The sequence below is a fragment of the Tasmannia lanceolata genome, unplaced genomic scaffold (genome assembly GCF_043159265.1).
Source record: "Tasmannia lanceolata isolate RefF3 unplaced genomic scaffold, GAP_Taslan_0.1 ptg000007l, whole genome shotgun sequence".
Lineage (NCBI taxonomy): Eukaryota > Viridiplantae > Streptophyta > Magnoliopsida > Canellales > Winteraceae > Tasmannia > Tasmannia lanceolata.
Window position 1 is genome coordinate 12,296,976 of NW_027518684.1, and position 13,847 is coordinate 12,310,822.

The following is a 13,847-nucleotide window of genomic DNA, read 5'->3' on the forward strand; positions in this document are numbered from 1 at the left end:
GAGTTTTCTATTTTTTCCCTATTAAGTATTAGAAATAAGAGATTACCAATGTAGAAACAATGTCGCTTCCAGGTCTAGCAATAGGATATAAGAGATTTGTTGGAATTTAATGGTCTGATCTGTGACTTAATCGAACCCGAGAATTGTTACTTGAAAGGAGAACTTTTGTCTGTTGGAAACCAGAAATGTAAATAAACCAGTACTTATCTTTTTTGTAGAAAAACGTTTCTGGAAAACCCGATTAAGAAGAAGAAGGCTGAGTCGTGCCACTGGTCACTCTCCTTAAGAATCGTATCCGCCCCCTACCGGTGCAACCGGGATCCGCAAACCGATGCTCCAAGATAAAACAGCCAAAGTTGGCTCCAGTCCACGTGCACTCGCTGACTGGTCCACCCAGAACCACCTTGGAATAGTGCTCAAACACAGAAAGATTGGAGGAAGAAGATGATAAAAAACAGTACAGAAGTTGCCTTTAGAAATTAGAATTCTTGTACATAAATCTGTTTTCCAAACGGTGTTGATCTCTCCTTTTTATAGATGATGAGGAAGTGACCGTTGGGAGTGATTAATCACCACCATTAGTGTCTTAAACGTTTCTCTCCCAACAGTCACAAATATGACTGTTGGATATGAAACGGTTTGCACACTTATTAGGGGTGTCAATACCAAAACATGGGGAGATTAAAAAGCAGATTTAAATTTAATGAGAAAAATTAAATATGATTTGGGCACTAAAAAGATACTTTAATTGTACCCAAACCCGGACCTCGGACCACGGGCCACGGCCCGGCCCGGCAAGGCGAGGCGTGCGTGCGCGTTTGTATGTGTTTTTTACACATGGGCTTGTGCTCTTCTAAAAGCCCAAGACCCAACAAATTCTAAAGCCCCTTGAAGGCTCAAGCCTTTCTCCAACTCTCCATCTTATATGGATGAGAAAAATTCTCTCAAGCTCCTATGTGGGACTATTTATTTTGCCTTGGTTTAGAGAGCACAACATTCACACACACACACACATCAAGGTCTTGGGTTCAAATCCCCATTCTTGCAATTGATTCTAGTTTTCAAAGAAAGAGGGGGATAACTTTAATTTGAATCTTCCCTCCAAATTTTAAACACCAAACAAAAGCATCTTTGACTTTTCTATTTAAAATTTTAGAAATTGTCTAACAATCCCCCACAAGATTCAAAATACAGTTGCAATTTGAAAACGGAAGTATTTGAGCACATTAGAAAAATAGAGTGGATTCATACCGGTGTCTTTTGGACTTCAACCGATATTTAGGATAAACAGATTAAGTTACCGAGTACGGGTAGAGTTATACTCCTTCAACCTTTCCTCGTAGGTGTAACCGACTAACCTGTCACCCACACCCTACTATCGATTCCTTGGTGATTCAATCACAGTTTTGGAACATTTTGGCATTGTTCCCCTCTTTGTTCTCATGAATGTTCTAGAGAATTACTCGTTAAATTCTCATAGGAAGCGGCCTAACCTCCACATTCACTTAAGTCAGTCGTCAAGTATGCACTGCAAGTAACATACCACCCGATACAGGTTATGAACTGATTAAGAGCCTATAACTCATCATTTCTCATTTGCAGTGAGAACTATCTTCCAACATTTTGCATTAGGAGTAGGGGGTGATAGTGTTAACAAACCATCCGGTGACTTGTTAGTACCTATTGAACCAAATTCCAGGGATCTCCTTTCACATTGGTTGGGTGTCCATCACTAATGGTTCATGCCACGAGCTTTAACCCCATTCCTTGCGATGCCTCATAAACCACTTTGTTTATCTGTGGCTTTGTCAGAGGATCTGCCAGATTCCTCTCCGACCTTACAAAGTCGAGTGCTATTGTTCCCTCACTCAAGTATTGCTTCACCAAATTATGCCTTAGGCGAATATGCCTTCTTTTGGCATTATAGGTCTTACTTTTGGCCTTGGCTAAAGCAGCTTGACAGTCACAGTGTAAAGACACTGAGGGAACCGGCCTTGGCCATAAAGGCACATCTACCATAAAATTCCTGAGCCATTTGGCTTCAGCTCCTGTTAGGGCTAAGGCTATAAATTCCGCTTCCATAGTGGAACTTGTGCTACATGTTTGTTTAACCGATTTCCACGAAATCGCACCACCACCAAGGGTGAATACATATCCACTGGTAGACACTGAATCTCCTGAATCAGAGATCCAATTCGCATCACTATAGCCTTCTAAGACAGCAGGAAACCCCCTAAAATGCAGTCCAAAGTTCATTGTACCTTTTAAGTACCTCAACAACCTAGTCAAAGCCTGCCAGTGTTCATGTCCGGGTCTATGTGTGTGTTGACTAAGTTTTCCAACTGCTAGTGCAATGTCAGGTCTAGTACAGTTCATTAAATATGACACTGAACCTATAATACTTGAGTATTCCTTTTGGGATACCATCTCACCTTTGTTTTTCTTTAGGTGAACCTGACAATCTAAATGTGTCTTTGCAGGTACCCAAACCCGGACCAGGACCCTGACCCGGACCGCGGACCATGGGCCACGGCCACTGCCCGGCGAGGCGCGCGCGCGCGTGTGTTTTTTACACATGGGCTTGTGCTCTTCTAAAAGCCCAAGACCCAACAAATTCTAAAGTCCCTTGAAGGCTCAAGCCTTTCTCCAACTCTCCATCTTATATGGATGAGAAAAATTCTCTCAAGCTCCTATGTGGGACTATTTATTTTGCCTTGGTTTAGAGAGCACAACATTCACACACACACATCAAGGTCTTGGGTTCAAATCCCCATTCATGCAATTGATTCTAGTTTTCAAAGAAAGAGGGGGATAACTTTAATTTGAATCTTCCCTCCAAATTTTAAACACCAAACAAAAGCATATTTGACTTTTCTATTTAAAATTTTAGAAATTGTCCAACAAGATTATAAATTTATGGTGCATTCATTATGAGAGCCCCAACAGTATGTGTGTTTTGCGTGGAGGCCAAAATAGAAGTTTTGGAAATCATATTGAAAGAAGACTAACACATGACCAAAACACAAGGGAAGAAAACTTGGACAGTTTCTTTTCAAGGTGATTATCTTTGATTCTTCAAACTAGGAAGGGAAGGAGAAGAACAACGTCGATGTAAGCTTTTGTGCTGACCATGTAAACTGAGTGTGTTTTTTGTGTCTGTCAATTTTCAACAAAGTGGTATCAGAGTTGTTAAGGGGAGAACTCGCTCTTAAAAGCTAAGGGAGAGGGTGCCCAAGTCCTTATAAGCCCATCCACACCCATTCACTTTTCTAATGTGGGAACTTTGCTTTTGTGTGGAGCCCTCGGCACAACAATCTTCCCCTCCATGCAGTAGCAACAAGGGAATTACAAGATCTTTCCCGAGGGATTTTTCTCTTTCCTCAAGGGGCTTACTGAGATCTAGCTTCCCTGTCAAGGGGAGGGTTTCCAAGTCCTTATAAGCTCATCCACATCCATTTGGGATCTTTTCTTTTGTGTGAAACCAACACGCTCATTTCTTCTCTCTCTCTCTCTCTCTCTCTCTCTCTCTCTCTCTCTCTCTCTCTCACACACACACACACACACACAAACACAAATTTTTGGGTTGTCCTCTTCCAAGGCCATATGGGAAACCTTGGAGAAGATGTTAGCATCTCCATCTCGTGCTCTAGTCATGCAGACTCTGTTGAACTATAGACCATATACAAGGACAATCTATCCATAACTATCTTTACATGGCTAAGTCCAAGTAATAATGGTTTGGATTAATGCTAAGTTCAAGTAATGGGTTAGCCTTGGTCAAGAGTATTAAACCTTCTCCTAACTAGCATGATGACTACTCACACCAATAACTTGTCCTTGTGAAGATCTTCACGGCCTCCTTTTCAGCCATGAATTAAGGTTGGAGATGAAAGCTCGATCGCTCTTCCACGTTACTACACCGGGAATAAATCTGGGTAGTGGCCGTGGCCGTGGTGTTGAATATTTTCAAAATATTTTTATTTTAAAACTGTGAAATATAGTTTTTGTTTTTCATGTGAAAAGGGTGCTTCATGTCTTTTTATTTTCTATAAAAGAAGATCAAGGGTCTATCTAAAACAATCTTCAAAATTGTCTAGGATTTTGAATTTGTGTGCTTCCTTGTCCCTTTTCCTTCCATCTAAATGCGCCTATTTCCTTGTCTTTCATGTGGATTTTATTTCCATGCACGTAGCAACCTGGATATTGTGGGACCGAAGTCATTTTTCAATATGATGCAAATGAGGTGTGTTTCAGTATTGGAATCAATGTAGTCAAATAATCAATATGGATTACTGAACCAAGGGGTCCTGCCTAATCCCAGCTTGCCTAAAAAAAAAAAAAATCATTTCCAAAAAATCAGTTCTCATTAGGGGATACTAACCATTTAATGACGACAGATTACAAAGGGATGATGGAATAAAAAAGGATTTGTTATTTGTTGGGCCCATAACAAATAATTAAAACAATCCCGTCGATGTTACTTTCGCGTGGGTCGCCCTTGAATGTGGGCCCACTATAAACAGAGGGCCAAACTGTTGAACAGATGTCACTCGGATGGGGCCCACATATTCTCGTGTAGTTGATTGGTCATTTTAAAATGACATGGCTAGACATTAAGCCAACGTATATACAGTTTCAAACCTTGTTTGCTTCCTAAAAGTTTTGGATGTTTGAGTAAATAAAGGTCATAATTGTCGCTAAGTTGGGGTCACAGGCAAGATTGATTTTGGCATTTCCTTCATGTCCATTTGCTTACTTCTCTCTATAAAAATAAAACGACAATCCCCCAATTATTTATATTCTATAGAATGGAAAGTTAAGAGTATGGTTTTAAAATTTAAGATTTCATAATCACCAAAAAAGTGCTTAAGTGTAGGGAAAGAGATTGGAATTAGTGATTAAATTAAAATTAGAATTGCTCATGCATATAGACTAGCTAATAATGTAGTCGTGATGTTTCTAATAGTGTTAATATCTATTCTATCTAAAATATATAGGAAATCTTATTTTTCACACACTTGACACTTTTCTAGCATTTTTCCACCTCCTTCCTTCTCACACCCTCTCACGTAGTTGGGCCCTCGAATATTCCATGGAATAATTTTTCATGGTTGCCAACATGGCCTCATTTAAAAGATGGGCCCTTAGAAAGATAACAATATATAAATCCTTCATACCATTGAAAGATAACAAGATAACGAGACTCCATGTAGTAGGAATCGTCACCTTGTGCATAAACACCACACTTGAAGTAGTGAAATGTCCCCCCACTATCATTGAACTCTAATTTTAAGATTCCATTGATAAAAATTGAAACTTTTCCGGCCCCAACATCATGGATAACATTTAAGCGGAACCATTCATCATAGATATAAGGAACCAGAATCTCCCTCCTGTAGTACATGCATCATATACTCGTATCATCAGTGTTGTGTTGGCGTTCTTTGCACGAAAGAGTTGCATGATACACACGCCTGATGTCCCATTCGGAACATAACCATATCCTTCGAATTGCCATACGCCCGAAGAATAGTCATAGCCCTGGGAGACCAATTCGTAGAATGAATGATAGAGGGATTCAAATTTTGCAAGTTAAAAGATTTTTGCAAATGATTAGAAAGTCGTCTTGAAATTTATTTAACAAGATGTGCGTTTGTGTGTGTACTTATTTCTCTAAGTGTATGTGTTTTCTGGATTAGGATGTGAGTTCCCTTTTCACTTGAGTGTTTATTCAATAAATTTGAATTTCTCGTGAGATTTACAACTAATATATAAGAAATCGGCAACTTATATAGTTTTCAAATTCCTGGTTTTAAATTAATCTCGTGAGATTTACAAATAATAAATAAGAAATCGGCAACTTATCTAGTTTTTTAATTCCTGGTTTTAAATTAAGAAAATTCACATTTTATCCAAGAAATAGGACAAATCCTAATTATTCAGGGCTATTTGGAATTCACAATTGATTTTGTTATAATTAAAATGGTAGTAAACATTATGTTTTTTTCTTGTTGAAAATCGGCTGGTATCCATGTTCTTCCTATTTTAACCAACCAACATTGTGGTGAATATCTATGACAATACCTAATATGTAGCAGTAACCACGCAATGATATCACCTATTTAATTTTCCGATGTGGGATTATTTTGCTTTCACGTGGAACCCCCCAATAATCTACCCTCCACGTGGAAGCACTGTGGACAATGTCGCCCCTCCACGCAATAGGAACGTGGAAACTACGAGATCTTCCCCGAGGGATTTTTCCGTCCTCGGAGGCATAACGGGGTTACCGAGATCTTCCCGGGAGTTACCACGCCCCAGCTCTGATACCATTTGTTGGGACCCGGGTAGAACTCACCCTCAAAAGCTAGCTTTTAGGGGCGAGTTCTACCTGGTTAAATTCCCTACAACTGGTATCAGAGCCGGGCACGTGGTAACCCCGGTTTAGCCCCTGAGGATAAAAAAAATCCCTCGGGGAAGATCTAGTAGTTCCCACGTTCCTGCCGCGTGGAGGGGCGAGATTGTCCACATTGCCTAAACCCAGCTTGCCTTTAAAAAAAAAAAAAATCATTTCCAAAAAATCAGTTCTCATTAGGGGATACTAACCATTTAATGACGACGGATTACAAACGGATGATGGAATAAAAAAGGATTTGTTATTTGTTGGGTCCATAACAAATAATTAAAACAATCCCGTCGATGTTACTTTCGCATGGGTCGCCCTTGAATGTGGGCCCACTATAAACAGAGGGCCAAACCGTTGAACATATGTCACGTGGATGGGGCCCACACATTCTCGTGTAGTTGATTGGTCATTTTAAAATGACATGGCCAGACATTAAGCCAACGTATATACAGTTTCAAACCTTGTTTGCTTCCTAAAAGTTTTGGATGTTTGAGTAAATAAAGGTCATAATTGTCGCTAAGTTGGGGTCACAGGCAAGATTGATTTTGGCTTAATTATAACTGCTCCCCTTGGCATTTCCTTCATGTCCATTTGTTTACTTCTCTCTATCAAAATAAAACGACAATCCCCCAATTATATATACTAGTAAAAATGCACGCGCGATGCACGTGTATCCATTTAAAATTGTACAGATCACATCATAGGTTGATCTAAACCATCCATGTGATGGAACACAACATCAATAGGTTGTGCCCGTAAAATCATTTCCATAGGCTGATCCTAGCCCTCTGATCTATAGAGGTTTCCATGATTGTTGTTCCTCTTAAGGTGCCCAGAATTCGTCAATATTTTTACAGGTGTCATGCATTCGTAATCTCAACATTTCTGTAATTTGACCCGCACATAGTGAATACGGAGAAGTAGTTTTTTCGTCATCGTTAGGGGTGCAACTTGGGTGGCAACCCGACCCAATTCGGGTTGGGTTGGGTCGGGTCGGGCTGAGCCGATTTGATACGGTACCAATTGTTGACCACCTCAACTCAAGCCGGGTTGTTTTGGATTTTGAGAACCAATAGTGAGTCATCAATAATCAGTTTTTAACTCACAATCAGTTCTCAAAATCCAAACCAAATAGGGACTAACAATTAACAAAGGGAAATATTATCCGCACTACTATATTTTGATGATCAGACTCCTCACTTTATTCAAGTATGGTATGGCCCGCACCATAGGATTATCCAAACCGTCCATTGTGGACTGTGGAGACTATTTCAAATTAAAAAAAGAAAAGCACAAATATACAGAACTTTTTCAGATAGAACCCAAATTCGGGTTTCGGGTCGGGTTGCCCGACAGCCCAACCTGATTTCCAATTGGGGTTGATTTTTCCCAACCCAACCCAACCCGATTTGCGAAAAATCTTAACCCGACCCAACCCAAATTCGGGTTGAACCCGTCGGGTTCGGGTTGAACCCGAACCTGCGTGGGAACATCCAAGTAACAACGACAGTTTGAAATTATATATAGTGCTAATGTCCTCACTACCATATTTTATAATGGCACTACTCACTGTATTTTGATGATCGCACTCCTCACTCTAGTAAATTGTACGGTGTGGCCCGTACCCTGTGTTGGTACTTTTCGTATGTAGATTACGATTTTTCCCTGAAATAATTTCTCATAGAGATAGATGTTAGATATCAGCAAAGGGGTTAATGGTAAAAGAGTAATGCTGACGTGTAAATCCCAGATAAAAAGAAAAGAAATTTCTTTTGGATGGGCCACTTCCTACATAGGTTGTGCCCCAAAAATAATTTTCATACGTTGATCCTAACCCTCCGATCTATAGAGGGTTATAGGTTGATCTAAACCGTCCATGTGATGGAACACAACATCAATCGGTTGTGCCTGTAAAACCATTTCCATAGGTTGATCCTAGCCCTCCAATCGATATAGGCTAATCCTAGCCCTCCAATTGATAGGGGTTTCCATAATTGTTGTTCCTCTTCAGGTGCCCGGAATCCATCAATATTTTGTAAGTGCCTTGCATGAGTAATATAAAGTAGTTCTTTCGTCATTGTCATATGTCTTTACCTCTTCTTCGTAGTTTTTTCCCGTAATTGTCATAGACAGGTACCCGTGTCGGTATTTTTCGTATGTAGATTACGATTTTACGCTCAAATAATTTCTCATAGAGACAGATGTTAGATATCATTAGCAAAGGGGTTAATGGTAAAAGAGTAATGCTGACGTGTGGATCAAAAGGTGAGACACAAGCGAAAATAACGGCAAATGACACAAATGCCCTTACATGTGGGATACAATTGGAATTATGGCAGTGGGACACAAGCGGAAATAACAGCAAAGGGTGGAACACATTAACCCATCATTTTGCCTTTATATATAGTAGTTAGATTAGATTAGATTAGATTAGATTCTATAGAATGGAAAGTTAAGAGTATGGTTTTAAAATTTAAGATTTTATAATCAACAAAAAAGTGCATTAGGGTAGGGAAAGAGATTGGAATTTAGTGATTAAATTAAAATTAGAATTGCTCATGCATATAGACTAGCTAATAATGTAGTCGTGATATTTCTAATAGTGTTAATATCTATTCTATCTAAAATATATAGGAAATTTTCTAAAATATATAGGAAATTTTATTTTCACACACTTGACACTTTTTTAGCATTTTCCACCTCCTTCCTTCTCAAACCGTCTCACGTAGTTGGGCCCTCGAATATTCCATGGAATAATTTTTCATGGTTGCCAACATGGCCTCAGTTAAAAGATGGGCCCTTAGAAAGATAACAATATATAAATCCTTCATACCATTGAAAAAAAGAACACCATTTATTACACTTACCGGACAAAACCATACACATTTGTAACCACCCCACAATACTTAAAAAAGTCACACTCATGGGTGCATCCCATTTATAAATCACATTTTTTAAGACTCCATGTAGTAGGAATCGTTATCTTGTGCATAACACCACATTGAAGTAGTGAAATGTCCCCCCACTATCATTCACCTCTAGTTTTAAGACTCCATTGATAAAAACAGAAACTTTTCCGGCGCCAACATCATGGATAACATTTAAGCGGAACCATTCATCATAGATATAAGGAACCAGGACCTCCCTCCTGTAGTACATGAGTTTACCATCATATACTCGCATCATCAGTGTCGTGGCGGTGCGATTTGCACCAAAGAGTTGCATGATACACACGCCTGACGTCCCATTTGGAACATAACCATATCCTTCGAATTGCCGTACGCCCGAAGAATAGTCATAGCCCTGGGAGACCAATTAGTAGAATGAATGATAGAGGGATTCCAATTTTGCAAGTAGTTAGAAGATGTAACCCAGATTCGCGGATAATTGGGCAAGTTAAAAAGATTTTTGAAAATGATTAGAAAGTGGTCTAGAATTTTTTGAAAAAAATGGATGTGTGTTTTATTTAACAACATGTGCGTTTGTGTGTGTACTTATTTCTCTAAGTGTATGTGTTTGCTGGATTAGGATGTGAGTTCCCTTTTCACTTGAGTGTTTATTCAATAAATTTGAATTTCTCGTGAGATTTACAACTAATATATAAGAAATCGGCAACTTATATAGTTTTCAAATTCCTGGTTTTAAATTAATCTCGTGAGATTTACAAATAATAAATAAGAAATCGGCAACTTATCTAGTTTTTTAATTCCTGGTTTTAAATTAAGAAAATTCACATTTTATCCAAGAAATAGGACAAATCCTAATTATTCAGGGCCATTTGGAATTCACAATTGATTTTGTTATAATTAAAATGGTAGTAAACATTATGTTTTTTTCTTGTTGAAAATCGGCTAGTATCCATGTTCTTCCTATTTTAACCAACCAACATTGTGGTGAATATCTATGACAATACCTAATATGTAGCAGTAACCAGGCAATGATATCACCTATTTAATTTTTCCATTTTGAATAATTGTTTTAGTGGATTGATATATGCACACAATTATTTCTCTAATTAAGAGACAGCAAATTAAAGCACATAGGAGAATAGTTAAGTGTATGTGTTGGGTAGATTAGGATGTGAGCTCCCTTTTCACTTGAATGTTTATTCCATAATTTTGAATTTCTCATGAAATCTACAAATAATAGATGAGAAATCAACAACTTATTTGGAAAATGCCTGTTTTTTTACAAAGAAAATTCACATTTCATGCAAACAAAGAGAGAAATCTTAATTATTCAGGATCATTTAAAGTTCAAAAGGGGCATTAGAAATCCCGAATCTTGTAATTATTCACAAAATTTTGTAACTATGTTGATAGCTACAAAGTGTAATAACAACAAGCAAGTTTTCAATTATACTTTAACATAAGTCAGTTGACATTAAATGAAGAAACTTAGGAGAGTCCGAGAATATGTACACGTATACGAATCTCGCTGCGAGGCTTGGTGTTGCTGTTGCGAGAGAGCGGCTTGTCGGTGGAGAAGACCCAAAACCAGTGGATTCCATCAATGAATCTATACCGTTGGTTTTCGGGCAAGTTCCTAGGTTTATGGATGTGAAAGTTAGAACTGTTGAGTGGAAGGGAAACAAATCCTTCCGTCCGATCAGACGGGGCCCAACCAATGGCTTTGTCGTAGATGCAAAGGAAAATGGTGAAGATTGAAACTGCTAAGAGAGAAGAACCCATCTCCTTGTTCTTCAAGAAGAAAGGAGAAGATAGATGAAAATGGATATGGTATAAGGGGAGGAAAAGTGAAGGATAAAAGTGGAAGAGAGGGGTTCAAATTAGTGAATTCTCCTCGTCAAGAAGTTCATGTTCTTCATTTACAAACTGACAAAGAGAATGATCACATTTTATTTTGGTAACCTAGTCAATTATTGGTGCAATTTGGTCCACCAAGGCAAAGAACTATAATTTTTTGTTCCACGTACTCTTTAAAATTAAGACTTTCACCTATGTCAGTTTGTCTTTCAAAAAAAAAAAAACTATGTCAGTTTGTCTTGTATGTGAAAAAAAAATGTAATCAAATACAAGAAACGGTGGCAGTGGAAGTGAAATTTTTGGTTAAGCTTTCGGAGCAATTGGTTGTTTCACAAACCCTAAAAGCTTATAGCTATGGAGAACTAGAGATTTTTTTATAATTATAATAGCTAGGCTGTGGATGTGAGCTTGATGGAGATTAATTATTTGAGTTTGTAATGGCTGACAGAGAGAAAAGTATGAAATGAAAGAGAAAAGTGTTCCTGCGCAGGAAGTTAATTGCGCATTAGTGGCTTATAAAGCCTCCCATTGGTTACTCTTTGTGGACCCGCGAAGGTGGACCTGATATACAAACCAATGGGAGGCTTTATAAGCCACTAATGCGCAGGTAACTCCCTGCGCAGCTGCGCAGGAACACTTTTCTCTTTCACAAATATCTACTTTACCCATTTATTTCATTAACAAATTAAACCACAAGAAGCCAAGTATATACAACACAGCACAAAGTTTCATATGCATGTTTTCATTTGTTTTCCCCTTCATCTCAATCACATTTTGTTAAGGACTTTGATTCCCTTCCAACGAGATTCCATGTAGTAGGAAGGCGTCCTTTGTGAATAAACACCACATTTGAAGTAATGAGAGGTCCCCCCATGATCATTCGCCTCTAATTTTAGACCACCATTAATGAAAACCCTAACTTTTCCGGCACCAACATCATGGATGACATTTAAGCGAAACCATTGATCGTAGATATGAGGAACCAAGACCGAGTTCAGGTAATATGAAAGTGTACCATTATTTACCACCATGGCAAGTGTTGTGGCTTGGCCACTTGCACCAAAGAGTTGCATTATACACACGCCAGACGTCCCTTTGGGCACGTACCCGTGCCCTTCGAATTGCCACACTCCGGAAGAATAATTATAGCCCTGTTACAAACAAATTATCAAAGAATTTTGAAGTAAAAATGATTAAATAACACCAACTCTTGCAGCTTAAGTGTCTGTTTGTTTTAGATTATGACAACCGATTGTGGAGTCCCCAGCCAATTACGGGACTCAAATTTAGTACAATATCGGTTCAATAATCTGTTGGGAGTTCACAATCTGTTGTCATAATCTAAAACAAACAGTAAGCTTTTGGAGTAATTGGTTGTTTCACATGGTATCAGAGCACTGCCTCACGGCACTCACGGCAGGTCTGGGTTCAAAACTGATAGTAAAAGATTCACATGTACCGCAAACCCAAAAAAGAGGAGCCACACATGAGAGGAAGTATTGAAGTATAAATGATTAAATAATACAACTCTATATATCAGCTTAAGCTTTTGGAGTAATTGGTTGTTTCACAAAGATAAACAATGGGAGAAAAAATCGGTAGTTGATATCTTATATTTTAGGTGCTAATAATACAAAAACAAAATAATTGGGTAGATTGCATTCGGAAAAACTACCAAAGACATCAATTTCTCCGTATTCCACATTTAAAGCGGTAAAAAATATGGTTTTTTTAAGGGATGTGGAGTAGCTTATGGAGATTCTCATTCTCCCATTTCCGCAGTTTCGTCCGCTCTAAAAGAGAGAAAATGATAAGCATTGTGAAATGGGCCCTTAATCATTCCTTGTTAGGATTTTTATATCCTTTTGAATGTGGTGATCAAGAAAATTATTATAATTAAGCTCTCCTTGGATCATTTTGGCGACCTTGTCTAAGGCTTGTTTATAGTAACATAAACAAGTTATATTTATAGATTGTAGTTAGTGCAATAATAATTATGGTAACATGTATGATCACCTTATCCACATAACCAAAGAAAAAAAAAATTAAAATTATCTGACATAAAGCTATTTACATATAAAAATATAAAAATAGAAGAGATGCAGAGATTCAGAGATGGTTTACCACTATTCGGATCTCAGTTCGTGGTTTGGTCTTGCTAGTGGGGGAGTGAGGCTTATCAGTAGAGTAAACCCAGAGCCTGTGGACTCCATTGATGAAGCTATATCGCGCACTTTGGGGCAAGTCGTAAGGTCTTTGGATCTCAAAGTTAGAGGAGTTGAGAGGGAGAGAGGTGAACCCGACCGTCGGATCTGCACCTTTGGCTCTTTGGGTGCAAAGGTGGAGAAGGACTATATAGAAAATTGCCAAGACAAAGCAAGAATAACCCATTTCTTCTTCTTCTTCTTTTTCCAAGTCTTGCAAGAGTGTGTAAGGAGTTGGAGCTTGGATGTGTACAATGCTAGGTTAAAATGGGTCATTTATAAATGGGTTGGAAGAGCAAGGAATAGGAGTGGTTGGAGTAATGGGACAATGGGACGGCAATATATATGAATTCCTCTTGTCAAAATAATCGTTGTGAAAGGGCCATAATGTTTTCTTTTCTTTTTTTGAATGGTTAGGAGGTAATGACCATAATGTTTAGAACCCGGATAGAACTTAAGCAAGTCAATTTG

General features: G+C 38.4%; 2 protein-coding genes across 2 annotated transcripts; both read right to left on the minus strand.

Moving 5' to 3' along the window:
• Positions 1–1,740: 1,740 nt before the first annotated feature.
• Positions 1,741–11,097, minus strand: LOC143880582 (citrate-binding protein-like). Its single transcript, XM_077383575.1, has 4 exons — positions 10,828–11,097; positions 9,443–9,709; positions 5,178–5,281; positions 1,741–1,993 (listed from the first exon to the last, which is right to left on the minus strand). Exons 1-4 carry the CDS (start codon positions 11,095–11,097, stop codon positions 1,741–1,743), a joined length of 894 nt encoding a protein of 297 aa, XP_077239690.1.
• Positions 11,098–11,939: 842 nt separating this feature from the next.
• LOC143880583 (citrate-binding protein-like) lies at positions 11,940–13,563 on the minus strand. Its single transcript, XM_077383576.1, has 2 exons — positions 13,297–13,563; positions 11,940–12,323 (listed from the first exon to the last, which is right to left on the minus strand). Exons 1-2 carry the CDS (start codon positions 13,561–13,563, stop codon positions 11,940–11,942), a joined length of 651 nt encoding a protein of 216 aa, XP_077239691.1.
• Positions 13,564–13,847: the final 284 nt, after the last annotated feature.